At 43.1% G+C, this 26,753-nt stretch overlaps 1 protein-coding gene across 2 annotated transcripts in view; it reads right to left on the bottom strand.

Annotated features, from left to right (window-relative positions):
• Positions 1-26,753, bottom strand: part of KIF26B (kinesin family member 26B) — a 316,787-nt gene that overhangs the window by 23,027 nt on the left and 267,007 nt on the right. For both annotated transcript variants that reach the window (XM_068939319.1, XM_068939320.1), the window contains 2 exons: positions 5,972-6,134; positions 1,402-4,840 (listed from right to left, as the gene is read on the bottom strand). In XM_068939319.1, coding sequence (XP_068795420.1) covers positions 1,402-4,840; positions 5,972-6,134 — 3,602 coding nt within the window. The remainder of the gene's footprint in view (positions 1-1,401; positions 4,841-5,971; positions 6,135-26,753) is intronic.

Genomic DNA, 26,753 nt, shown 5'->3' with positions numbered 1-26,753 from the left:
TGCTTGCACTATGTAGAGTGATCACTTTCTGATGTGTCCTTTGAACACATACAATCAGCCATGCACTTATGGATGCGCCCACTGGCCTGGGTATGATTTTAACAGTGGTATCTGTTGTAGTCACATCTGTGCTGCACACATTCTTCCTGCAACCACAATTAAGAGCACAGAGGAATGGACAGCTATGGCATCACTCCAGTTCACTGCATACAAATCCCAGAGGTTAGTATCCCAGCAAGTGGGAATGGCTGGTGAATTAGGAGCTGCAGCTCCTAATGGGCAGCTGGAGCTACTGTAGGATAAGTAGTCACTCTTACTTCAAATACCTGTACTGTACATGCCAGTACCATTCCCAATAAGCATTTTGCTCAAAGGGAGGTTAGGCAAGACTCACATATTAGGAATTGCTGCAGGTTGGGAAACCTGCCCCAGGAGAAAGGTGAGGTGACCAGCTGATGGAACCTCCTTTTCCCTACAAACCTCTGGAACGGTAACACTCTGGTGGGAAGATGTACCAGCTACAACTGTCTGGACTCCCGACATGGCCCAGGAGGCCTTTGCTATCTGGTAGAAAGCCCTGATGTAGTGTGAAGGCTACTGAGGATTATGTCTGAATAAAGATGAATTGTTCCGGGGATCGCTACAAAGCTCTCAGATTTGCAAATACTTCAGTGCAGTAGTTCCCTTATTTATATTATTATTAATATAATTTGTTATTAATAAATTACTGGGAAAAGAAGGATCCGTAACTCAAAAGTTAAAAGACAGGAGTCAAAGAGGCAGGAATATCATGTTTCAAGGACCTGGGGCACGACTTTGTTCCATCTGCCAATATGGGTGCTAAGAAGGAACTGAATGGCAGTTTCAGCTGCTGCCAGGCATCTTTGCACCTTTGGGCATACAGAGAGCACACAGAGTAAAGGGGAGCTCAGGACAAATACTGCTATTCAGAAAGCCTCTGATCTGGTGTTGCTGAAACACATGCATACCAAGAAGGGAGTCTCTGCCCAAAGTGCTTAACAGTTAAATCTCTCTACCTCACAAAAGCATCTTCCTGGAATTAAATCAGAAGAATATTTTTGTAATAAATACCTGAAAGTAGCTGCCATTGCCAACATCAACCATCTTTATGGATTAATGTTTTTCTGTTAATGTGAAATAAACCTAAGTGAAATGGTTTAAGGGGATACTCCATTGCAAAGACAATGCAAACCCACATAGGATGGGTGCATGCTGTGACAAACTGAAGAAGCTCAGAGCTTAGGACACTTAGCCTGGCCTCACGTGTCCGCTACTAGATACAGCTGACATTGAATTAGGCTTCTTCAGGGCTAGCCTCCCACCCAGGAAGTAGCTAGCCTCTTCGGTCTGTATTCCTCTTTCATACCACCATGAACTTACCTGCATTTGATCGCTTCTTTGGATTTTTGAGACTTCGGCACCTCCCACTAGCAGAGCTGCTATTCTCACTCATAGAGTCTTGCGCTGAAGAAGCGCTCCCTGTTGCTTCGCTGTCTCTCATCATGCTCTCATAGCCACTGCTTCCCCCACTGTGGTAGAAAAGAGCAGTTTTCCCCATGGCTGGGGGCAGCTCCCCACTCAGGACACTGCTGTTGTCACTTCCATGGCCACTGCTACAGCGGTGAGGTTTCCGAGGAGGGGTGATCTTGCTGTAAGGTGAAGGCAGCATGTGAATAGCTGGTTTCTCCTCTCCATGAAGGCCCCCACGCTCATCTGCCTCGGAGTTTCCACGCAGCTGTAAAGCTCTAGCACTTGTGCTCCCTTGGAGTAGCTCTGAAATGCGTCCATTGACAGCTCGAAGAGGCAATTTGGAAGCAAGATTGGAGCCTCGGTTTCTGCTGAGGGATTGTGTTGACCAGGACATGCTCTTCCCACTCGGAGGCAAATTGGAACTCTGCACTATGGACTGAGGCAGAGACTTGGTGGAAAAGCTGAGTGTTTTGGTGGCAGAGGCAGACAGGCTTCGGGCCTTGGGACTTGCCAACAGGAGCTTGCTGACTGCAGAGATCTTAGATTGACTGGCTTTTGGGGAGGCACCTGCAGACTGCGAGAGGCCCGAGTTGGTTGGTGAGGACATGACACTGCGGCTGAGGCTCCTTCCAGCCCTAGGCATGGTAGTGTCTTTGCCAGGGCTCATTTTGGAGCTCACTGAGGACAGGCTTTCTGCTCTTTCCAGTGACAAACACTCATAGTGGCTTCCTGTGGCCCTCCCAAGGGAGTTGGTCCTGCTGGCAAGCTGCTCAAGTTTGGCACTAAATAACTTGCTGCTGCTGTTGCTGCTGCTGCTGCTGTCAATGCCAGGGCCCTTCTGTTTGCCATTCAGCTCATCAGGAAAGCTTGCCAGGAAAGACACAGGCTGGCTGGAGGGACTACTTGTGGTGCTGCTGGCGGCACTGTGTTGGGGGCTGGCTCTGTTCCTCTGATCCAAGCTTGACTTTCTCACCGGAGGCAGAGGAGGGGTCCCTTTGGGACGAGTGAGGACACAGTGTTTGGGAGAGGCCATTTTTTTGTCTAGGCTAGCCTTAGAAAACTGGGGAAGGGCAGAAGAGCTGATGCTGCTGTTGTCAGTGGCAGTAGGATGGAGAACACCTTCAGGCTCCTCCGGCTTGCTTGCCTTCGGGAGCCCTCGAGGGAGACTACTGTTCTTCAAGCTGTCAGTGGAATGAACAGGGCTTTGGGTTGCAGAGCCCGAAGCTGCCATCTCACACCCATCCACGATCCTCTTTAGACTGTCAGATCCTGGGGAGATAGAGGTGTCCCCACTGCTGCTGCTGCTAAACCTGTCCACTGAGGTCTGCTTTGTGCTTTGCTCAGGCTTGGCTGAAACTGTGGACGTGTCAGGCTTTGGCCCATCACTGCTCCCCGAGCTGTCCTTTTTTACATCTTCTTCTCTCTTTAGCCAAGGGTCTTCAAATTTGGGATCCTTTTTAGCACTGGATTCCTTCCCTTCATGGGGATGAGCAACTTTTGAGTCTGTAGTTACTGCCGATACAGCATCATCGGTGTCTTGTGCTTTAAAAGGATTAACAGCAATACAGGGATAAACGGTAATGTTTGTCTTCATTGGGATGTAGCCCTCACAGCTGCTGAGGCTTGCAGTGTTTTTGATTGTGACAGTCGTTTTCCCTACAGCTGATATTTTACAGCCTTTGATGGGTGGCACTTTGCCGAAAGCTTCCTCACCCATTTCTGACAGTATGAGCATGTTGTCAGCTACTGGCTTCTGTTTGTCATTTACACAAATCACGCTAGCACTTTGTACGGTGCTTGCAAACTCAGAGACAGGAGGCTCTGCCATTGCTTCCCCATGACCATAGCAAGCCTGGGCTATGAAACTGTGGCACGACTGTTCACCGTCACTCCCTGTGCTCATTTCACTCAACCATGAGCTGATGGATGAGCGCCTGCTGCCATCATCCTGGGATTTGTCATCTAGTCCCAATTTTGGCAGTGGAAGGAACTGTGTGATGCTGACCTCAGACACAGGAGCTGCACTGGAGTAACATTCAAGGTCTTCACTGATGCTGCTGATAATACTGACTGGCCTAGACCCAGAGGCCAAAGCCTGCACAGAGCAGTCACTGTTAAAACTGATGATACTGGTTGGGCGCCCATTGTCAAGGACCCCACTAATGGTTAGTTCTTCTACGAGGGTGAACACCAGCTCATCCTCTCCATTCAGCTCTAATGGCTGTTGCACAGTCACCATGGTGGTGCTTAAAGTCTCCTTCCTGGATTCTGGTGAAATGTTTTGTTGCTGATCTTCGTCAAGAATGGTCTCTTCAAATTCCCCATTGCTGGAGCACACTGACTTCTTCATGATTTGTGGGCTCATTCCTACAGGAGGGGTCCGGATTTCTGGCTGCAGTGAGGATTCACTGGACATCACCCCAGCATCCTTACTCAAGGGAGCTGGTGGGGGAGTGGGGCTGGGCAAGACTCCTTTCTGTGTATAGACCTTGCATCTCTGGGAAGGAGAGGTTGGTGGCTTGTACTCAGATGTCTTGGAGAGGCTTGCAATGCCAAGCCGGGGCGAACCCATTGGCCTAGGTTTGCCTTCCACAAAGCCACAGGTGTTGAGACCTTCTCTGCTGCTCTGCAAGCTTGTGCTGTGTGCTAACTGGGAAGAGCTAAGCTCTTTACTAGAGCTGCCAGTTACGCTCCTTGGAGAAGAAGGAGTTGAAACATTAGTGAGAGCTCCAGAAGGAACAGGGGAGTGATTTCTCTTAGTTTTGCTGGGTGTTGCATTTATATTTTCCTTGGCTTCTCTCTCAGGATACTGACATTCTGGTATGGTATCTTCCTTATCTGACTCCGGCAAGTGACTAAGCTCTGCCAGTTGGCTTGAGACAGAGCACTTAGACATCTGGTCTGAGCTAAATTGAGCAGGCATCTCTTCAAAGGGAAATTTGTCGGTCTCTTCACTGCCGTCTATGCAATCTAGCCTCTCCTGGAGCTCTGCAAAGGTGTTGCACTTCAGGCAGTCTCTTTCCGATGTGCTGGGTCCTGATTCACAAACCTCCTCTAACTTGCCCTCATTTTTGCTCTTCTGCAGCGCAGGAACTATGGGAACAAAGTCAGGGGGACCCTCATTATCTGTCAGTTCCTTATCAGAAAGGGCAGTGCCATTGGGGCCAACGTAAATCACTGTGTCACAGGACTGTTCACTGCTGGATGAATAATCAGGATCGCTTGATAGATGTAAAATAGGGAAGTCTGGGTCAACAGTGTTTCGAGAATGGAAAGGTCTCAGCTGGGTTGGCCTTCGCATCCTGCCTTCCTCACAAGAGCTCTCTCCTCCAGAAGAACTGGATGTGTACTGCAATATGGGAGAGAAACAGAGACCACGACATTTCAGCGTTTCAAATGGCACCTTGCATGAGGCACATGCGCAAAAGAGTCACAGTTATATCTGAAGTGGGAAAGCTGTAAACTGAGGCACGTGGCACTTATGTTTGTTACCCACAGTCTTACAGAAAACACACAACAGTGTTCAAAATAGAAACGGATGCTCCAGCCCTCAGTGTGCCACTCTAAGAGTTATAAGACTTCCAAAAAAGGTACTGAACAAATGTATTAGGATCTGTCCCTTAATCAAGCCTGAACAAAGAAACCAGCCAGCTATCAAAGGTGTTGCTGATTTTTCACGCATGTGTGTATCAAGAGAACAAGAAAAATTATTACATAAATAAGGCACAGAAAATAAATACAGTCTCCTTTTGGTCATACTACCAAAAGGTAGTGTGTGGAATTGTATAGGTGCACACAGCTCTCTGTGGACACACTGCTGGGATGCTGTGTAGACCGAATCCCTCCACTTGCCTCTACCAAAAGTTTTTGTCAATCCATAGGCCATCAATTTGAACTGAACACATGAAAATTCACTGGTTGTACCCAATTCGTAACATAAGCTCTACAGAAGGAACCAGGACTCTACAAACACAGAAGTGGATACAGCCCACCACCACTCTACTTTTTGAAAAATCTATCACCCATATGTAGAAGCAGTGGGAATAAAAGGGGCAACAGTGCCAGCAATGGATACACTGCTTTGCATTTATTTTGCTCCTGCTGTCTCTGAGAAACATTAATCCCAATTTCCCTTAACTCTAAAGCAGTTTCATTCCTTACTATTTCATCAGCACTAAAAACATAACTGAAAATAAATGCTTTCTAACAGCCATATCACTAAATGGGGCCTGCTTGCAAACCTGATACAACAGATATGTTTGAATTCACTCCTCTGTATCTGAGGCTGAAGCTTTTATCCCCTTAGTCTCTGCTATGTGCTCGGAGCCACTCGCTTAGGACAGGATACATACAATCCATTCACTTTGAAATTATGATTATTGATTTTGTTATATGCTGCTCTACCTCATTAAAGATCCCTTCAGGGTCCTTCTCCCTCCCCCCTCCACCATTACAAGAAGCGAGTTACAGACTATCTTACCTTAGTTTTCTTCTTCTTCATCCTGAGGACCCTTGATGCAATCTGGATGGTGGACAGCGTCTCAGCATAGTTCCCCGCGGCGGCTGAAATGTGAGCTATCATTGTGGTGCGGCAGTTCATATTCCCCAAGGACTCCCGAAGCAACATGGTGAGCTTGCTGTCTCTGCAAAATAAAATGAATTAAGGCTACATTAGCGAGCGAGGTTTCACTTTGACCATTGTGATGTGACTTGGGTCTCAGCAAGATTTTTTTTCCCCTCTTTTTAATGGAATCCTAATTAGTTTCATGCCTCAGGTTTGCATTTTGCGTCTACAGCTGAGCAAGCTGAAAGACCCTGGATTACAATTTAAACTTCTTTTCTCTTTCCAGGTCCCCCGTTCTGTCTTCTTCTGGGCTCACTCCTTCAGCACTGTTACCACTGCGAGTATAGGTGCACAGGCCAGCATTTGAGACTAACTGTTAAGGAACACTGCATCAATCAGCAAACTGCTGCCCTTTTCCTTTCTAGTCAAAGTAAACAGTGTACAAGCAAACTCTGGCCTAGCTCTGGAGGATAAAAATGTATTGGATTAATTAGAGGATCTAATTTTTTTCTTGCCTACCTAGGCCCTGGGTAATTCAAGGATCATACAAGTTAAGTCACTGGAATTAATCTTGGATGATAGTGGTGAAAAACACAGCAATCAAGCCTTAAGATTTCTCACCGTTGTTCTTTCACATTACATCTTTTCTTTCACTACGATAGGAATCATTTTTTCTATTTTTGCCATTTACTCTATCGTTCAGAAGAGGATAGCTTTTGAAATGCTGATGCATTATGGTGGGTGTGGCTGTGGTGGGACTAAGAACAGGAATTGTGAAGCATGACAATTTTAACAGAATAATGATGCATAGATACCGCTTCTGTTCTGGTCATCTTAATCCAGTGGTGAGGAATGCACGTTGTAGTTTCTAAAGGAATCATCAGCTATGAGGTGTATGTTGACTGGCTGGTTATTTGGGAAATAGGGTCCTCTTGAAGAAGGCTGCTCCTACACTAAAGGATGTTGATAAAGTTATATATGGCTGAAAGCAAAGACAGCAATAGCCTGATATTTACCTATTACTAAAGGAATTGAGTTCACTGTTCTAATGACAGGAGTTTAGGCTTTCAGTCTTGGCAATACCTTCAGCGCCTTGGGATCAGATTTTTGGGGCTCTCAGTTCAGTATCTGTTACTGACCGCATATATGTCTGTACTTAGACATCCATTTAACGCTCCCAAATCATGGGTATTTTGCATAAAGCTCCAACTTCTGTGAACTGAACCCATGTCTACTGGACGGGAGTGACAGATAAACATCAGAATTCTTCAACCTCTCCTTTTGATTGAATAAATAACAGCTTTTTGGATGCATATTTTGACATCTAGAAATGAGGCTTAGCAGCTTACAAACTGTGCTTCTCCTGAAATTTCCAGTTCTTGTGGTTTAAGCTAGACTAGAAATACTGAGGGGAAAACATTCTCTGTTTCAGGATTTCTGCTTCCTTCTACTCTGGACATACTGAAGACTGCCTGCAGGCTTTGGGAGGCACACAAACATCCGTAAAAACTACCCTGAGACAGCCTCACGCATTTCACTTGCAACTTAAAGCCACTTTGAACCCACAGATCCAGAGTTAATAGGCTGTATCACAGTTTAGTGGCCCCCTTCCCATCAAGGAATAATTAAGATGTCAATTTTTGTACATCAGTTACTGCCACTCCAATGCAAGAGTTACATGGAAATTATTAACATGTGCACAGAAATCAATAACAAGCCTTTCATTTGCTAGTGCTTCTATCATAGCAAAACATGAGACGACAGGGGAAAGGGCAAAAGAATACATTCTAAACATGTAGAGCTCCTGGGAATACATAGCCCAGGCAGCCAGCATCAGCAAACTGTGGCATGGCTCTCCTACAGATATATGCATTATGAATTTAAAATAATCTGTGCCATCTGCCTTGTGCTGAAATACACACTTCCAAGAAGAATGATGATACAGAGGAAATTCTAAAATTCAAATAACCCTCTGACATAAATCAGATGATAGAAACTGAAGGGCAGGTTTCTTTAGGATTAGAGCCTGAAATCCAGCAGCAAAAAAAGTCCAGCCAACACCGACTTCTAATTTCACAGTTTGCTCATTCAGCACTGTCTGTATCTTGACCATCAACCTTGCTTTGCACCCAGACAAAATAAGTACCCTCCTGTCACTATTGTACGTGGAAAAATTCAATAAAGAGGACAAAATGTGCTAGTTACAGGTTTTTGTCAATTCCAGACACTGTCATAAGACATGTTCACCTGTTCATGGTTCACTAATCTCTTTTAATAACACTTAGTAACTTTTAAAGGAAAGAAAGAAGATCAGAGAGAACATAATAACATAAATGTATGGCTTAGTAACTATCAGTTTTTAACTCACCCTATCCTGAGCAAGTAAAATCATTGGTAAAATAATTTGGACATGTCTAACTAAAATTTGCTTGAAGGATAGTGTGAGACACAAAATAGATGCTTTGTTCTTCTGAACGCTGACATGACATTCCTGCCTGAAAGAAAGAAAGGCTCTGAATTGTTTCATTAGGGAAGATGAGCTGATATTTGCAAAAGCAAAATTTCCTGTGAAAACGCAAGTTTTACAAAGAGAAGGCCTGGACTGGAAGAGCTTAGAGAAGGGAAGACCTTTGCTGATCTTCTGACCGCATGAAATAAACTCAGACACAGGAAATACTGAAGAAGCTCACGGAAGGACTGCTGCTCCTGGGTGCATGTTGCTGATTTTATTGAGCAGGGGCTGGAATGCAGAAGGCCACAGCGTTTCTCACAACAGCGCAGGGAAATGCACCAGTTTCTTTAGCAGTGAATATCTGTGGGAATTCTGTAGCGCGGGGTGAGGGGAGATTGCAAGGAATGCAAATAATCCATTTCTGTTCTGCTCCCAGACAAACAAAGTGACATGCGAAAGCAACTTGATTACCCCATTTCGTATACCTGTCTTCATTTTTAAATGTACTTCTGGCCCATTCACTCATGTTTCTATAGTTTAGGAAATATTTACCATCACGTGTCATGAACACTGGAATATCCTATACAGAGAAGAGTGAAGGGGGACAGAAGTATGCTGCACTGCAGACTCCAAAGCTTTTATATCAGTAAGGCCATTCTGGGCCTTTGCAGTTATCTAATTTTTCTAACTGCATCAGTTGGTCTAATAAAATATACTATCCCTGCTTACATTCCTTTTCTTGCCTAGCTCCTTAGGTCATCATGGTTACAGCAAAATACTACTATTATTCATACATCCCACACAGATAGAACCCCAAAATAAACTGTGCAAAGCTCTATCTGTGGAAAAAGCCACAGGCAGGAGCCCCAGGGGCAGGACACTACCGTCCAATTTCTCTAGCAAATATGTCAGCAAGTAAGATGCGGCGGAACTAGAAAACATGAACTGTGCAGCTCACCAAGCAGGAAAGTCCGGTTCGCTCTGTGAAGTACCAGCCATCCAGGTGGAGAGGTGCGCTCTCTTTTCCGTGCTGCTCCCTTAGCTTCCTCATACTTCCCACCATCCCTCCTTCCAGGAGTTCCTGGAGGACCCATACTGCCACTTTCTGAGACTCTCAATAGCTGCTATTGCAGCTATTTCTAGCTAAACCCTAGAAGGTATTAAACTACCCCAAAAGACAGACATGGCATCGCTGGAGTGAGCACAGCCTTCACTCTGCCTTCTCTTCTGAGATTCCACCATGCAAACTGGGATCAGTAGAAATTACTGACCTTTCACTTGCTCAGTAAGAAGGAAAAATGAACATCTCTTCACTGCTCATAAACATATCTGTATTTTCTCTCCTCATGCATGATTAATTATACTCAGATTCAAACAATATAGAATCTTACATTAGAAGAATGAAGCATTCAAGATCATGGTAAGTTTGCTTGGACATTACCTAAATACCAATTGTCCGTATGCATTAAGTCAAAGTCTTTAATTTCATGACTGGATACTATTTTTCCACTAGACCCCCGCCTCAGTCAGTGCATAGGATAAACAGTGATCACTGAATAAGAAATTATTCATTTTTTCATTTAATTCTCATCATGTAATGTGTGGACTTGTGCCTTTTGTGCTGTTAAGACTATATAAACTCAGCTCTGAATCCAGAATGACTGATTCCTTCAAAGGCTTTTTCTCTCTGTGGAGCTCATCAGTACAATAGAGCTGACGAATATCTGTGAGGTGAGGTATATAATTCCCTGATAATGCCCGAAATGTTGAACACTTCACTGAGTTTAGGTGTTTGGTGTGAAGCACTGATCTTTCAGAGTACTGAGCATTATATAGCATTTTATATTCATAGTACAGCTTCCTTTGACTTCTGTTGCAGGGGTAAGCACTCAAGAGAAATGGAGCAGCTCATTCTTAGTCTGGGTACCCATAAAATCAGGAACATGCAATTAATAGCCCACTTGCAAAGAGCAGGAACTTGTTGGCAGAACCAGGTCTAAACCAGCTCCCTTCTCTTCTGCAGTCCTCTGCCCCGTCTTCTACACGTATTTCAACTTCTGCTACAAATTAGGGAAGGAATTTATAGACAACGGCCCCATCACTGTATAGTCCTGATTCATGCTCAGAGCACATCATTCATGTGCCCCGAAAAATATGCTAATTTTATGGAAAAAGAAAAGAATCCTGCAGTCAAAGATGGCACAACACAGAGTCCACGGGACCAAAGTAAGATTACCAGGACAACCTTAATTCTAGCATTCCGTGCCGCTGCAGTGATTGATTTCACAACCTGTATGCTCTTATGTATTTGTGCGTAATTTCGTGTGGAGGTATGTTTACATTTCAGTGAGACATCAGCAGGCCTGGAACCTTCCTAGGCACTAAAATGCCCCAGCCACTGAACTTAGCAGATGAGCTGGCAGCAGCAGCAGGCTGCCTTCTTTTTATGGACAAGCAAAAGAGAAGCAGGAGGTGACTCAGAATTTGCCATGAAGTTTTTTGTTGGTAATTTGTGCCTGGAATGGTGAGGAATGGTGAGATTCAGCAGCACTGTGAAGCTTTACTACTCCATAGCAGAGTTGTGTTATCATGGGTTCACATCCTTTTTGCTATGCTCTTTGCACACCCAACTTCTCAGTGCTCTTTCCTTCAAACAGTGTTTACCCCAGGCTTTTTCCATCCAACTTTCTTCCTTGTTCTCATTCCCATACCATGATCCTCTTCCCCCAGCTGCTTACTTAAATAGCCTAGCACAGCTCTGTTCCATCCTGCTGTGGTCTAACCATGTCCACCAAACTTTGCCATTCGCCAGCCTTTTTTCTAGCCCCTCTGCCAGTATTGGTCTCTTTCCCGACCTCTTGCTCCAATCAGTGTCCTCCACCGCCACTGCCTGACCTCCAAGGGCTCTCCGCTCCCTCCAATCCCCCTGACCGTTCATTGTTACCCAGCAGAGGGACCCTGTAACCCCCCGTAACTTGCCATGACCGACTGCATCAAGGCTGACTAGGTGAGGCACAGGCAGAGGTGAGGGGGCATAGCACGGCTAGTGTCTCCCCATATCTTCCTCTGGCAGGTCCTTCCGCTTTATGAGAATCAGTGCTAGTACTGTATTCAAAATGCTTTATACAGAAAAGAGACAAACAATAATTACTTTTGTTTAGGGCAGTAATACAGAGTTCATGAATGGAACGTGAAGCAGTAAGAATAAATACTACGCTCAGGAAATTCACAGGAGTTTTTGTTGCTCAGCATTTCACTCTCTGTATGGGAGAAGCAAACTCAGCACTGTTCCCCAAATGGAGGGAATGCTGGAGAAGAAGATCCAACTGGAGTCTTGGAACGATTATTTTTCTGAGGACTTATTTAATCAATCCTGTTACCAGCTTTGTCTTGGGAGGGGGGAAGTTTCTGTGTTATTTAATCATATGTATTGTCTTTGTCTTCCCCTTCCTCCCACTCCACTGCTATGGGGATTCTGGCCACTCAGTGACAAAAGCAGGACCATCAGGTACAGAAATAATAACACTCCACAAGGGACATAATACAGCATTATAACTAAGCTTTATGAAATGCAAGGGTGTGTGTTAATGCTCTCTATTAATCATATACCTTGGTGTCTTCCCAGGCACTTGGCCAAAAGGAGAACGTTGTCACCTTCCTCATGGTGTTATTGTTACAGGATAAGATAATGTATGCCCTCGGGTGTCTTGTAATCTAATTATTTATAGAGGTATGTCAAAAGAAAAACCCCTGCAACTATGGCTGTTAGTTTTGATGATGAAGTCCTAGCTCTGCTCCTTTGTGCTGATACACTGCTTTATTAGTAGTAATAAATGTTTATATAGTGGGAGAACCATATAAATACTCCATTTGGCTTTGGCTCCTCTTACACTGAAATCATCTCTATTGAGGAGAGTTTATAGTTTAAAAGATACAAAACCAATAGTGGATGTAACCTGTATGCAGCAGCGGACCTCACTGGAAGAACGAGTACAGTTTGCTTGGCCATGTCTTTCCTTTCTGTTAATAATTTTAATAAGAGGGAGAAAGGAAATAGGAGCAATGTGTGTAGGCACAGGTAAAGGGAGGCCAGGTGGAGCGATAAAGCTCTCGGTGGTTCAGCCATGGAGGCCTGGCTTTGCAAACACAACAGAGATATATACTTTACTGAGGAAGATGGAGAAAGATGTGCAGTACGCTGGTCCTTTAACCGCAGGAATCCTTCACCTGGTGAAGTGAGGCACAGGGGAAATCATGAACTTGTTCTAGTAGCCCTCAAGGGAAACTTAAGCAAAGCAGGAATCGCCACTGCCACTGCAGTTAGTCACTTTACATGAGGTACACTAGCATAAAACAGAAAGTCGTGCTCACTGTGCAGGGGAATGCAAAGCCAATCAAAAGGAATACACTGAGGAAATACTGTGGTTAGATTCATGTCCCAGGAAAATCACAACCACATCTGAAAGGGATATGATACTGCAGCTGTCAAGGGCAGAAGGAAAGAGTTGCTTCAGTCATGTATGGGATGGCTACATTTCTTGCCTTTTTAAAGCCTAACAGTGCAAATTTCATACTGCAGAACAGTCCTTGTGCATGTGACGACACATAGGCACGTGAGGGATACGCACACAATAGCATCTTTTGTTTCTTTTCACTAAAGACAGAGAAGAAAATTAATGACAGAAGAAGAAGGTCCCAAGAGCTCCAGTGACTCTGCCTCCTTGAAACTGACTGTCCCTTGATCACAAAAGGTGCTCGTTCAAGAGCTGTAACTCTTGTATAAAAGTTGTTCCCAAAGCTGCTGAAACTTCAGCAATCTACCAAATAGCCTGAAGGAGCAGGCTGCTAACCAAAAATAACATGAAGAGTCCCACTCTTTGGATCTCAGCAATTTAAGTTTATCCATAGAACTATCTTACAGTAAAGCAGTTGCTCTCATACAACAGTTCCACTGTCACCTACATATTAAAAAGCACATTGTTTCTGACACTGTCAGCCCAGGTCTGAGCTGCACACTGCTGTACTAGCCCCGGGGGAGCACAAAAAGGACAGTCCCTCCTCCATCTTCTCATTTCCAACCATATAGACTGGCTTGTCCTGCCAGTGGAGCTAAACCTGTGGCAGGCTTCCTTTAAAACTTTAAATAAGTTTGAGATAGAACCAATTTGGAATAAAAATGCATCTGTAAAGCTATTTCACATTGGAAAAAACTGTACAATTCAAGTACTACCTGCATTCTTTCGTATCTAGAGAAACAGTTTATAGACTGTTCCTACAAGACTTCAGTATTATTTACGAGTATCTTCACTTTCACAGGTCTTAAAGATTTGATCCAAAGATTTCATTTTGCTAAGCAGACCAAAAAGATGACTCATGAACCAAGTATCTTGCAATCCGGCTCCAAGAGAAAAAAGAGGTCGACAAGGGAAGCAGTTCTAATCATCACGACAAACACAGTGTTTCAACCTGCATGCTAGTTGTCTTCAAGTGTCATAGACAAGGACAGCTTAAACCAGTATTTGAATAATTCTGTTAAAATGGTTATAGAAAATGCCTCCAAAACATAGGACACGAAGAAAAGCATAAGTGCTATAGTAAAGGTATTCAACAGTTCAGAAGGATGACTATGGACTATTGATTACGAGACCTGGGTAAGCAAGCACTCATTAAAAACTTTGGAGAGAGCTGTTCCACAGGAGCTTAAGGGCAGAGTGCAGCCAAGAAAGAGTGCATTTTGAACCGACACAAAAGAACCCCAGAGGGTCACACTGGACAGAAAAGGAAAGGGAAACAGAGCAGTAGGATGTGGGTGGACTTTTTTAAGATGAGAAAGGAAAGGCTGGAGACTAGGGAGAGAAGGAGGAAAGAACAAATTTGTAGTGAGACAATCTGCAAGATCAGGGATTACCATCAAAGATGCTGCAAAAGAGGAGAACATAGTAGAACCGTATGGGGCAGGGGCCAGGGTGAGTAGCAAAAAAATCAAGAGTGGGAAAAAGGAAGGAATCAGACAGCCAAATCAATGAAGAAAGGGAAGAGAGAAGGAGGAGAAAGCTGAGGGCTCAAATGAGAGCTCATAGATTCAGACGGACTTTAAAGTCATCGCAAAAGCAAGTAACAGAAGGGAGGAAGAGACCTGAAGGCAGCTCGAACAGAGTGACAGTCACAGTTACAGAGGGAGAACTGCACTGAAAATGGACAAAATGATCACTTCCCCCCGTACTCTAACTCCTAGCACAGAGCCAAACATCATTCACAAGCAACTGTAAAAAACATAAAAAACAAAGCACAAAGATAATGAAAAAAGAAGCAAGATTTGAGTGCTTTGTCTCATTATAGTGTCAGCGCTTAATAAATTTTCAATTGGAAAAATAGATGCTCAGTTAATCCAGGGAGCTAATTAGATTCTACAGCCATATGTTGCAGTTACAGCCAGCTCCAGCTAGACTAGCAATGCCACTGGATAAGAAAAACTGAGTAGGAAATAGTGCTGTAGGTTGAGATTTACAGGGGAAAAACATCCCCACAATTAAAACCAGTAACGATCCAGATTTTAAATCCTTTAAAGACTTTGCATGCGGCTAGTTTTTACCTGCTAACCTTTACCAAGGGAAGAAAACAGTCTTCCCTCTTCCCATACCCTTTCTTGCTCATCTCCCTTACTTGGAAGCATTACGGAAACCAAAGTTTGGCACAGCTTATCTCTGCAAAGCCATTTGGTTGCTCTATATGAGCAGGTGACAGTGGTCTCTGCTGCTGAATGGCAACTGAAGTAGCTTAAAAGTCCGCCTGCCTCTCCTCTGGGCTACCCGCGTCCTGGCAGCGCAGCAGGAGTGCTGGCAACAAGGAGTGCTGGTGGAGAGCGGCTGGCCAACGCGTATGTCCACGCTGCAATGACAGGAGAAAACACGTAGCAAGAAAGATGCATGAGGAAAGATCCTCTGACAATCTGCTGAGGACATGTATTAAACATCACCTTAACAACAGCCCCTCTGGAGGCTAATTTGGGTGGCTGGTGGCTTAAGCACACAGCAAAGAGACACCCCACGATGGCATCATTTCAACACAATCCTGTTAGCATTGAGGTGCATTGGGATTCGGTCCCACTGCTCAGCATCTTTTCTTGCAACGTCGCTTTCCCTCACCTCCCCCTGCCTTCACAGGATCAATCCATAGCTTGCATGACTGCGCCCTTGGAAAAGGCAGGGCAACTTCTGAGCGCGGTTGATTAAAGCTAGGTTCTCCAGTCTGCATCCAAGGGGCTAAACAGGGGTCTTTTTCCTCTGAAGGCTAAAAGCCTCGTTCATCTCCCAGCAGCCCCAGCTGAACTGCTGTCAGTGTCGTCCTCTGGGTCACACATGCCACCATCGGTGACAGACCCGCAGAGAGGGCAGGGCAGTGCAAGGGCTGCCCCAACTCCCCATGCAGTGCAAACAGCAAGCATTTGCTGACCTAACTGCTACGACTCCCCGGTTATTCCTGCCCCAGGCAGCTAGGCCACCCTTCCCGCGGCCTCCCCAGGGAATACAGTGCAGTGTTTCGAAGGGAGGACAGAAGGGCTGCTTGCTACTGCCCTGCACACTCCTTCACTGCCCATCTTCATGCAGCTCGCTGGCTGCTCAGAGGGCACCGTTTAGCTTGAGCAGCAAGCAACAGTGCTTTGCCCTTTACTATCAGAGTGTTATGATTCATGTATACTGAGAGTGGAATACCAGGGTTATTTCCTCAAATGAAAATTAACTTCAAATGTTTGTAATTGATTCATGAATATTCATGATCTTTTGGGAAGCTTTCATAATTACTTCATTCTGGTTAGACCCATTTGATCTGCAGTAGCAACAGCAGTAGTTTATACTCCTTCATCAAGATGCCAACAATTTGGCAGCGTGACCTTCCCAGTTTCCTGCGCTGGAGAGCAGCTCTAGTTATCCTAATTGCAATTTCAAATGGAGTGGTACCTGAAAATAGACTGACTGCTGTTTAGTTTTAGAAACCACTCCACTTGGAACTGCTACTAGCGTAAACAGATGACATCTTCAGCAAACTGGGAAGGTCACTCAGCAAAACATTTGGCATTTTGATAAGGAAGATTTTATATACCCATCTCCCAGAGTGTTCAACCCACAGCATTATAGTAGAGGCAGAGAAAGTGCACACACTCCTGGCCAAAAAAAAAAAAAAGCAGACTACGGCTGTCATAAATATATATAAATTATAAAAGTTATATAATTTATCTATGTCACTCACTAGAGCTATTCCACAGTAAAGTTAGGCTTAAGAGTTCATGCTGCCTATGTATCTGTAAGCAAGCCTGCCTCACCACTTTCAACAATAACCTTTTAGCCTGTTGGCCAATTTTAACTAACTTTGAGAAAACAATATAAAAGCCTCAAAGATACTAAGTCTCTCTAAGTGTAGTGAAAATTGATGGCTGGGTAGATGGAGAGAAATTGATTTGTGCTCCTACAGCAACAAGACTGAAACTCTTTAAACCCCACTACAGAATACACCAGAGAAAGCACACAGGTGAGAAAAATGCCCAACCACAGGGAAATTTTCAGTGAGTATTTATACCTTTCTGGTTGCCAGAATTAAAAGACAAATTTGTTAGAAATGTGGTTTTCTTGGTGCTGATATTCCCAGAACTATTTGCTTAGATCAATAGATGAAAAAAATTTTTACTCCTGTGAAAGTGGGACTTGGCGATAAACTGTCAAAACACGAAGTAAAGCAGTGAACATATTAAACTAACAACATGAAAGCAAAATAAACAGCCACAGGCCTCAAGACTTACTACCATTTCTTGTAATCATTTAAATATCTTTTTAAAGTTCCTCCTCACATACAACTTCAAACCTTGCTTCGCGGAGAAGCATGTACCTGCTACAAGCTGCTAAAAGCTGCTAAAAGAAGCGCACTGGCCTGAGTTGCTCAGCCTTTCCCAAATTGTTATTTAGGAACTCTATCGTGGCATCTACAGGTAATTTATCCAGCTCGTAGACACTTGGAAAGTCTCATTGAACTCAGCAGGTTCCATGAGTGCCCACCTCCTCCCAAAAATCTGGGCAAATAATAAGGTGGTTAAGTATGAACTTAGTTGTCTAGCTTGAGGCATTCTTTCTCTTTTGGGAAGAATAAGAAAGCTGAGCTTCTCCTGTACATCTCTATTCTTCCAAAGAGCAGAACGGTCCAGAAAGCAGGTTTCACCTCACAGATTTCATTTTGCTTTATCACGCAATATATAGATTCAAGGTCAAAATAACTTTCTTAGACACCTGCAATGACGTTTGTAGAATCAAATAAACAGTGCTCTCTGGCCTGTAAGTCCTTGGCCTCTATATTTGTACTGCCAGCAATCAATAGGGATGGAGTGTGCCTGTAATACGAACTCCTCTAGGGACTGGAGAGAGACCAAAAACTCACTTCACATGAAAACGAACGGCCATCAGATAGCAACAACTTTCATCCACAGATGGGTTGAGCTACTCTTACAGTGGGCTGATTTAGAGGTGTGTAGAGATAAACTGAGCGATGATAGTAATGATTTTATCTCGCGTTGCAATTTAAGCTCATAGACGAAAAAAAGCTCTACCCATGCCTGGCTGTGGCGGTGTTGAAAACAAGTCAGAAAATTGAGATTTCACAAACCGAAACCCATGGCACTTTGGTCCAAGCCCAGTTGCCACTGAAATCAGCACAAAGGCTCCCACAAGCTTCAGCAGGATTTGGATTAGGCTTTTATAGATACAGTGACTGGATACATGAGATGATGAATAAAAGAATCCTGTCTGAAGTGAAATACTTGGCCATGAAGTTAAACCATGGAACCACAGGCAGTTTTATGATGTGTTTAAAAGTTTTTGGCAGCATAGGGCCAAATCTAGCAGCTGCTGCAGGGCAATGGGAATTCTGTCATCTGTAAACACAGGCACAAGAAAACTTAATGTTTCATTCTTTACCACACACTTCTTCATACTTTATTCATAGAGGACTCCAAATAAAACCTGAGGAACCCCACTCTCCATCAAGTACTACTCATTGTGAGCAAAACTGGCCAAATCAATGTATAATGCCAATTTTTTGCGTATATATATTTGCCATTTAAGCCATTTGGAGATAGGTAGTATTAATTACATTTATCTTCATCTATGCAGCAATTTAAAATATTAATAACGCACATACATTTTTCATGTTATCTGAAGTTTCACTCCCTCTTTAAACGGATTCTTGTACTTACTTTGCCCACTATAATACCATTAATTAGACAAGCTCCTCAATAGACTCTTCTATCTCTGGCACTTCAGAGATCTCTTAACAGTCTGTGACAGCAAGGTTGCTCCTAAAGTTGCTGTATAGTAATTGTTATGTAGTTTGCAGTTTTACCTGAGGTAACTGGAGCATGTTTCAGAGTTCAATAGGCATCCATCATGCCCAGAAAAATCAACCTCAAATCCTAGTATTCCCATGTTAATAGCTGCCACTCCACAAAATTGGTGGTTAAACAGATTTGTGAGCACCAGAAAGCAATATACAACTATTAATGTTTGTATGTATTTAGCTTTAAATTATAAAAAGATACCTATTAAAGATTTAGCTGTCCAAAATCCTAGAAGCATTAAAATAACATTTCAAAAACAAGCTGAGCCTGTCTTTCACAAAAAGCTCCTTTCATCCTCCAACCGTCTTCAAAAAGCCTCCAACTGAACTCATTTACAATGTGCCTGGAAGCGCACATTGCCGCTGCTGACTGAGGCTCAGGAATTCCTGCAGCTGAAAGTAGTTGAGGCTGCAAGAATATTTTGGCAATATACTCATTCTAGTCTTACATGGTCCCCTAAGCATCTGATGTTGACTATAGCCAGAGGATACTAGAAGGACATTTGGACTGCAATCAGTATGGCCACTCTTATGGTCTTATTGCTATGTCATTGTGGCTTACAGTGGGGGCTCTGCACCCTCCTTCCCACATTTCCATCTGCGTGCCTACTGAACTCCCCTAAGAATGGGGAAAGGTGTTCCTCAGGATCCAGTCAACCCAGTTAGTGTGTCTGGAGACCCAAGAGAGGCCATAGGGAAGTCTTTCTGTTGAGGAGAGCACATGGACAACAACCATACAAGAAGGAGGGAAGAGAAAAGTGTTTGTTCTGGTGAGCCTGATCCCTGTGAGAAAGTCATCAAAGGAGAAGTGATGCTTGGGGTCAGAAGAAACTGAATGATCAATTCCCGCCCCTCCCAAGCACAGGTAATCATACAACCCCCCACAGACATTTATCAAGATGAACCACGAAAACAATTAGGGCTTCATAGCACCTGCCCCAGCACACTTCTAGTTCGGACTTGCACATCTCTAAGCTCTATTAGCAGCCATTTCCTTCCCTGTTTGCCCATATTCCAACACTGTCCTTTAGTTTAAATTGTTCTCACTCCCTGGGAGCATTAATGCTCCTGTTGTATTTACAGACACTGCTTCTATTCCTTCTCATGTTCTCTCTGTTCTTCAACTCTATTTGGCTATGCAAGCTAAATTCATTTAATCTTCTCTCACAAGAAGAGCTCTCTGGTTCCCCCACCAGCCGTTCCTGCATCTGCTTCAGTCTGAATTGGGCCTTCATCTAAACGGGTGACCAGAGCTGCATCCAGGAGAGGACTCGCTAGTCTCTTGCATAATAGCATTAATGTTTTCCTACTGCTGTCATTCCTAAAGCCTCCTCAGGTTTCATTACCTTTTCACTGTTACAACAACTGTGGATGCTCACCCTTCCTCTCCCCGTCCCCCTTTTCTAGCTGATGGGCTCCCAGATTTCAGTAGAAATTTTTAGCATTCCATGAGGGCAAGCCCTTGCTCTCTGAACTATTAGATAAGCCATTAGTGCCATTTTCATTACTCTCGTCCTCAGGGTCCTACAGCTACTCCTGTCTCATGTTCTGATCTTCCTTTGCACAGACGATGGCTCTCAGCTTTGTGTAACAGCCAGTGTGATTAGCGCGCTCCTGCTTCATGTGCCAAGGTTGCTCATAATAACACTACAAAAAACCTCTCCGAAAACCGATCCTTGAGAAACTTCCCTGGCTGTCTCTCCTCCAGTTTGATAGCTCCCAGTTCAATATAAGCTACTACTGTCTCACCAGTCTTCACTCTCTGATGCATCTTACAACTCTCTGTCTTCTTCAGCGTAACTAATAATTTCTCATGGGGCACCAATTAAATTATTTGCTCAGGTCTAGACGGATGACATTTACCACTGTTCTTCCACCTAGAAAATCAGACAATAGATATTATGTCTGTATAAAAGAGAGGGTGAAGGTTGTACCCAGAGTTGTCATGGAGGAGTGCTGAATTTAAATGCACAAACAGATATGCCAGATTTCCCCATCTTGGGAAGAGTCAAGACATTTCAAGGCTCCCCCTCCATGAAGACAATACCCGATATCCAGATTTACTCCAAAGGGTGTTTGAACTCAGGCCTTTAGGATTTGTTCCTCTAACATTTGCACGCTAACACTGAATTTTTGTTCCAGTAGGACTTTCTTAACACTTGGATGTTAACTTTTACAGCTAGTGAAACAGCAACAATCGATCGCTTCATTCAGGCCAGGCAATTTAGCAGTGAACTCATTTAAGCCCCTCTCTTTTTCTATCCTTCCTCCTGCATACACAGTGATGAGTAAATCACTTAGAGAGCTGTTTGTCTGTATGGGTTTTACTCAGCAGAAAAACACATTCATCTAATCGCATTTCAAATGGTGAGGATCAGAATAAATGAACAAGTTGTTCTACGAATAGAGGAATTAATGAAGACTGTTTTCTAGGGGGTTTGTGTCCCATGTTCTTCCATTTCCTACACTTCAGCTGTCCCCCTACTCTCCATACTCCTAGGATCTTACCATTCTGGCAGTTTTTCCAGGTCCTGCCCCCATATCCCATCTAACTCATCTCATCCAACTTCAGCTTCTCCTCTAGCTGCTGGCTTGCACGTGCTGGCTGGCTGGCCTTAGGCTCTGCTGGTTGGCTAGCTAACACCAAGGGAGCAGAGGACCGCTGGGCTCAGCCCAAGTAGGGCAATGGCATCAGTCTCTTTGCTTTCCCAGCCACCATTTCCAGAAACCTTGTGTAGACTTTGAATGTTTGAAGTCCTGTCCCTCTGTTAAATCTGACTGGAAATGGTTAATTAAATGGTCAATTAAAAAATGTATTGGGATGACTGGCAAAGAGATGGTGTCATCATGTATGCTTCAGTCTCTTCAGAAGCAGCTACAAATGTCTTGGAGCGTATATTTCAGAGTCAGTCCTGCTATCTGAGCCTCTCAGACTCCACGGTATTGAAGCACAGCATTGTGCATAGCAGTGATTCCCACCACCAGCTACTGAACACAGACAGGACATTTGCCATATTAGTATTACAGGAGTGATTGCAGCCAACTAATTACACCTGTGCAATGACAAAAATCTGAGTACCCAGATTTCAGGTTAGCCAGGCTTTTAAATCTGTCATGTCCTGTGGCTTAGATTATTCCGGCTTTCTAGTTTTTCAGATCTGTGTTCTGATTTTGTGCCCAATTAATTTCATGGGAGGAGAATAGCTCTCAAATGAACACGATAACACAATAACAAATGGACTGTCACGGAAGTTCAAGTCATTATTGCTTTATTAATATTTTCCAATAGTTCAGATTTAGTTTTGTCTTTATGTATGTGATGTATGACTTTTATTAAACACACAGCGAATGGTTTAAAGTTCCTGTTTTCTTTTCAGAGCTGCTACTGTATCAATTTCAAAAAAGTAATAATGACACAAAGCGGACCAAGTTTTGACAATACAGGCCTCCTCCCTGAAGGCAATAGATTTGCATTTAGTATAGCTAAGAGGAGTATTTGATCCAAGTATTTATAATTAACTCTTAACTTGTCACACATAAAGAAAAGCTTTATTTTAATTCTAATGTTTTTGTTGCAATGTAACTCCAAGAAACACCAATTAGCTATCAAATGCTGACAGCTTGCATTTATCGCTGATTAGAGCTAGATATGAACTATCAACCTAGCACATTACCACTGTGCAACAGCTCATTACCAGTCTAGCTTTTCTAACCAATCTTTTCTATTAATTTTTATTTAAGGACCTTTTGGCTAGCTCATCTGAAAATTAAACACTAATGATTTGATCAGAATTCTGAGCTTTAAACTGTAACATAGAGGAAAAATAATTCCGTTTGATCTCTTTATGTTATGATAGATGTCATTTAATGAATTAGCAAAGCATAGTATAGCAGCACATATAATTTCATTTCAGACCTTGAACATATAAAAGAAAACAAAGGATGAGAGCCTTTCTAGCCCTTCTCCACCACATGAAAGAACATCATACAGGATACCATGGCACTTTGAGTAGCAGAAGCACTGAGACAACAGTCAAGACACTTTCCCCTGTGGGTCTCCTACAAATCTAGCATAGGGGATCACCAAATAAGTGACTGCAGATAGTAGAGGGGACATGTCAGAGATAGGTCATGGCACTGTGTGCTGTGGAGATCCCAGGCAGCAGGATAGATGCCCAACAGACATCCTGAGGCACCTGCTGGGAGTTAAGCCTCCAGGAGGTTTAAAATTACCTGGGATGCTGGGCCCCTGGAATAGCCCAGAATCAGAAGCATAGCCTCCAATGACAGCCTCTGTCTCCCCCATCCATTCGAGATTATGAAAGTGTTTGAGGAACTGCAGCCAAAATTCAGGCTCTCAGCAACCACGTACGGAGATATTGCAGTAGTGACATTGACTGCTTCACAGTTATTTGGTAGAATTACACGATAAAGAAAAATTACTTCTGAAATATATTGGAGATAAAGAAGGAAAAAAAAACCCAGCATGTTTCATACTATTATCACTTGTTAATGAGTGCAAAGGATTGAAGATGGTAACATGTTCTGGGTAGGAAAGTGTGTCTGATCCACATTTTGTAAAGTCTGGATAAATTAATAGTGTCATGGAATATAAAAGTTCTACAGTTAATAACTAATACGAACAGCATAAAAATGACATGACATAGTAAGTAGAAGATAGACTTAAGGGAAAGGAATTCTGAAGAAAACTTAGCCTGGAAACAGTACAGCAAAGACAGGAATGAGAGGAGTATTTGAGAAGCAGCATAAGATCACATTTAGGGCCCATCCTATTTTCTGCAGTCTAACTGTGCTGGAGTTCTTTTCTAAAGACTTTGGGATTCAACCCACGATACCAGCATTGCACCTTGTATTTACTGGACCCTACTCTGAATCAGTCAAAGACAGAGATGAAAACAAAGTACAAAACTGTCTTGAAGAACACAATCTGGTTCTAATATAACCACTCAAGCACATCCATTGGTGATCAATATTTGTGCAATTCAATATTTGAGTATGCTGAGCCAGTTATCAACAGTCTCATCAACAGTCATCTAGCCCTGCCCTTAAGATGATAATGCAGTAACAGGCTTTGATCTGTAAGAGGCTGGAATTTTTCCCTAAAAAAGTAGCGGCGGTAGAAAAATTCTCTTCATACTAGGGGTAACTGGAGCAAGCACTCCTCAGGACTCCCCTTCCTAGAATCTGTACAACAGGAAGAGCAAAGACTTTCCGCCTTCTTCCCATCTTTCTAGATCTCCTGAAAGAACTCGGCAAAGTGTTGTGTACTTAAATCTGCAAAGCTTTGCAGATTTGACTACAAGAAAAGTCTCAGCATGAATGAGATGTCCATTCACTATGAAAGAAAAAGCACCATACATACTCCTACTGCATGTTACGAGATTAGCCAAGGAGAACTCACTCTTGCATTTAGTACTGCAGAACAATGGCAAAGGTGATATGGGCAGTGTATCACTTAGAATGTCAGCAGAAAATAGTTAGCTCAGTCCCTTTATACATAAGACAATAATCATTGGTAAATCGTATTAGGTGGCTCCTGGCACAATAGAATTGTACTTCCAAATTGTGCAGCCTTGAAAGGGAACTTACATGAAGAATAGCTTCAGTTATTGGCACAATTAATGGATAACGAGAAGATAATACACAGAAAAGAGTACAGAATTCACTCATTTGATTTAAAATGGATTAAAGAATTAGGTATTAATAGGCAAAACTGGATTTTTATATTTCTGGGAGATGAATTAAGTTGAAGTAATACACACTGGAAATACTTAGCATGAAGCATACATTTATCAGCTTTACATCTATATGGTTAGTAACTTAAAATTATTAAGAAAGTTATTTGTGTTCTGAACTTAAAGCTGGTTTCAATACAGACAAATGCAATAGATGTGCAATGTATAAAATAAATGTGTAATAGCCAGTCAAAATGTTTCTCGCGTAGCCACACTATTACTGTTACATTTGAATATTGCCTTACTGTGATTTCATACACAGCCTACAACATTCTTTAGTCTTAGCCCACAACTAAACATTCCCTATTGAAAAGATGAGGCGATTTGTTGTTACTCTCTTTGGTTATCTGTTCTTCTCTTCAAAGTCTTCAAAGTAATGGTCTTTGACAAGAGGGACATTTTTAGCAACAGGACAATTGGCTCTCTGATTGGCATCTGTATAGGTATTAATATGCAGCAAAAATTCCTTAAAAGAATCAGGTATCACTCTACAGAGTGATCCATCTTTGACAGATGGAACCTGGCCAATGCAATTAACAAGGTATTTTCAAGGATTACACCTTCTTTTGCATGTGTGTGATATAATAGCATTATCAGAGAAAACTCAAAATCATATATATTAAACAACGTAAATATTTCTCTAATCAGATGACTCAATTTGCAAAGAAAAGGCAACTTTACTGTGATATCTGTTTGCAATTGCCAGCTCATTGCTGAAGATATATACTAACTAGCTTATAATTCTTTGCTTTCACCAGCTTATCTCTGTGACAAAAGATTTATTTTGGTAGAAAAATTTAAGCTAAACTATGAATTTTCTTGGAAGGATGAAAAAATCCATTTCAATTTTCAGAGTATGCCTAACAGACGTGTTTACGATACCAGTAGAGACCAGGGGAGTTCTGCCTCCTGCGCAACACCACGGTGCCACAGAAGCATCGTGGTCCTGACTGGACAAGCCTTGACCCTGCTAGGAGCACTGGCAACAGCCTCAGGAGTGTGTGCAGCAGAGAGGCCGAAAGCATCGCGCTCAGATTCGCAGCAGCTGGAGCGTTTACCCAACAGCACCTCATCACAGTGGTCCTTGTTAGACTGAGACATGCCTCAGGGGAACTGATGTGGCCCCTAGGAACGGACAGGAATGACTTTGTCAGTTGTGTAACTAACCTGAACTTTATGTTTGATAAACACATAGATGATTCAAAGTCAAGAAATCCACAGAGCACTGCAATTTAGTGTAGCACAAAATCAGCATAAGCCACTGATTATAATGTCATTACACAACATACAGCCATCCAAAATGGTAGTAGTCAACCAACAGGAACAGAAAATCTGTTTTAAGTTTAACTCGCTTATTTTATATTCTGTATGATGCAAAGATCCTAAAGCATATCCTGACTTTTTCTGTAAGCTACACTCCACAGTAAACAGCCTCAACTCTTGGCTGAAAATATGCGTAGGAGGGCTTCACAACTGGAACAAAATGTGATTTTGCCTCCACCTGGTTCGCCTTTACAGACATGTACGTTCAGAGCCAAATCTTATTCACCTTTGGTCCTCCAGGAGCCCCTCTTTCACACTGGCATAAACTATTGCAACTAAAGCAGAGTGACCCCCAGTTCCCTTTGGCATGAGAACAACTATCCTCAATTGCTCCATGAGTCTCTGCACATGAGAAACATGAACAGCATTCAGTAGATCCTCTTAGGCATGGTCTGACTGAGTGCACAGAACTCCTAGCCTACAGTCTCCTTCTCTTTCTAGTTATTTTTCTAACATCATACCTTTCGGAAACATTTTTTTCCATGTGCGATATGCCAGCTGGGTAGCAGATCTGGATACTGCATCTAACTCTCATCCTCTTGCATAGGCTCATACTTCAAAGCACCTCACATGGAGCCTGTGAGCACCCTTGCTTGCAACAGAAGAGCAACACAGTCTAGGAGCAAAGAAGATTCTGCCACTCTGTTTGTAACTGGAGGCTGACACGAAAACCGCGTCCAGTCCTTAAAAGACCGCTTTAAGGAGCTCAGGCTCCGCTTGCACAGAGATGAGGCAGAGAGGTGCTTTTAACAGTTCGCATCAAAAGCAGCCCCCTCATTTGTTCTGCAGT

This window comes from Struthio camelus, chromosome 3, assembly GCF_040807025.1.
Source record: "Struthio camelus isolate bStrCam1 chromosome 3, bStrCam1.hap1, whole genome shotgun sequence".
NCBI classification, from domain to species: Eukaryota; Metazoa; Chordata; class Aves; order Struthioniformes; family Struthionidae; genus Struthio; species Struthio camelus.
The sequence above is the reverse complement of the archived record's forward strand: the minus strand, read 5'-3'. Positions and strand labels throughout refer to the sequence as shown.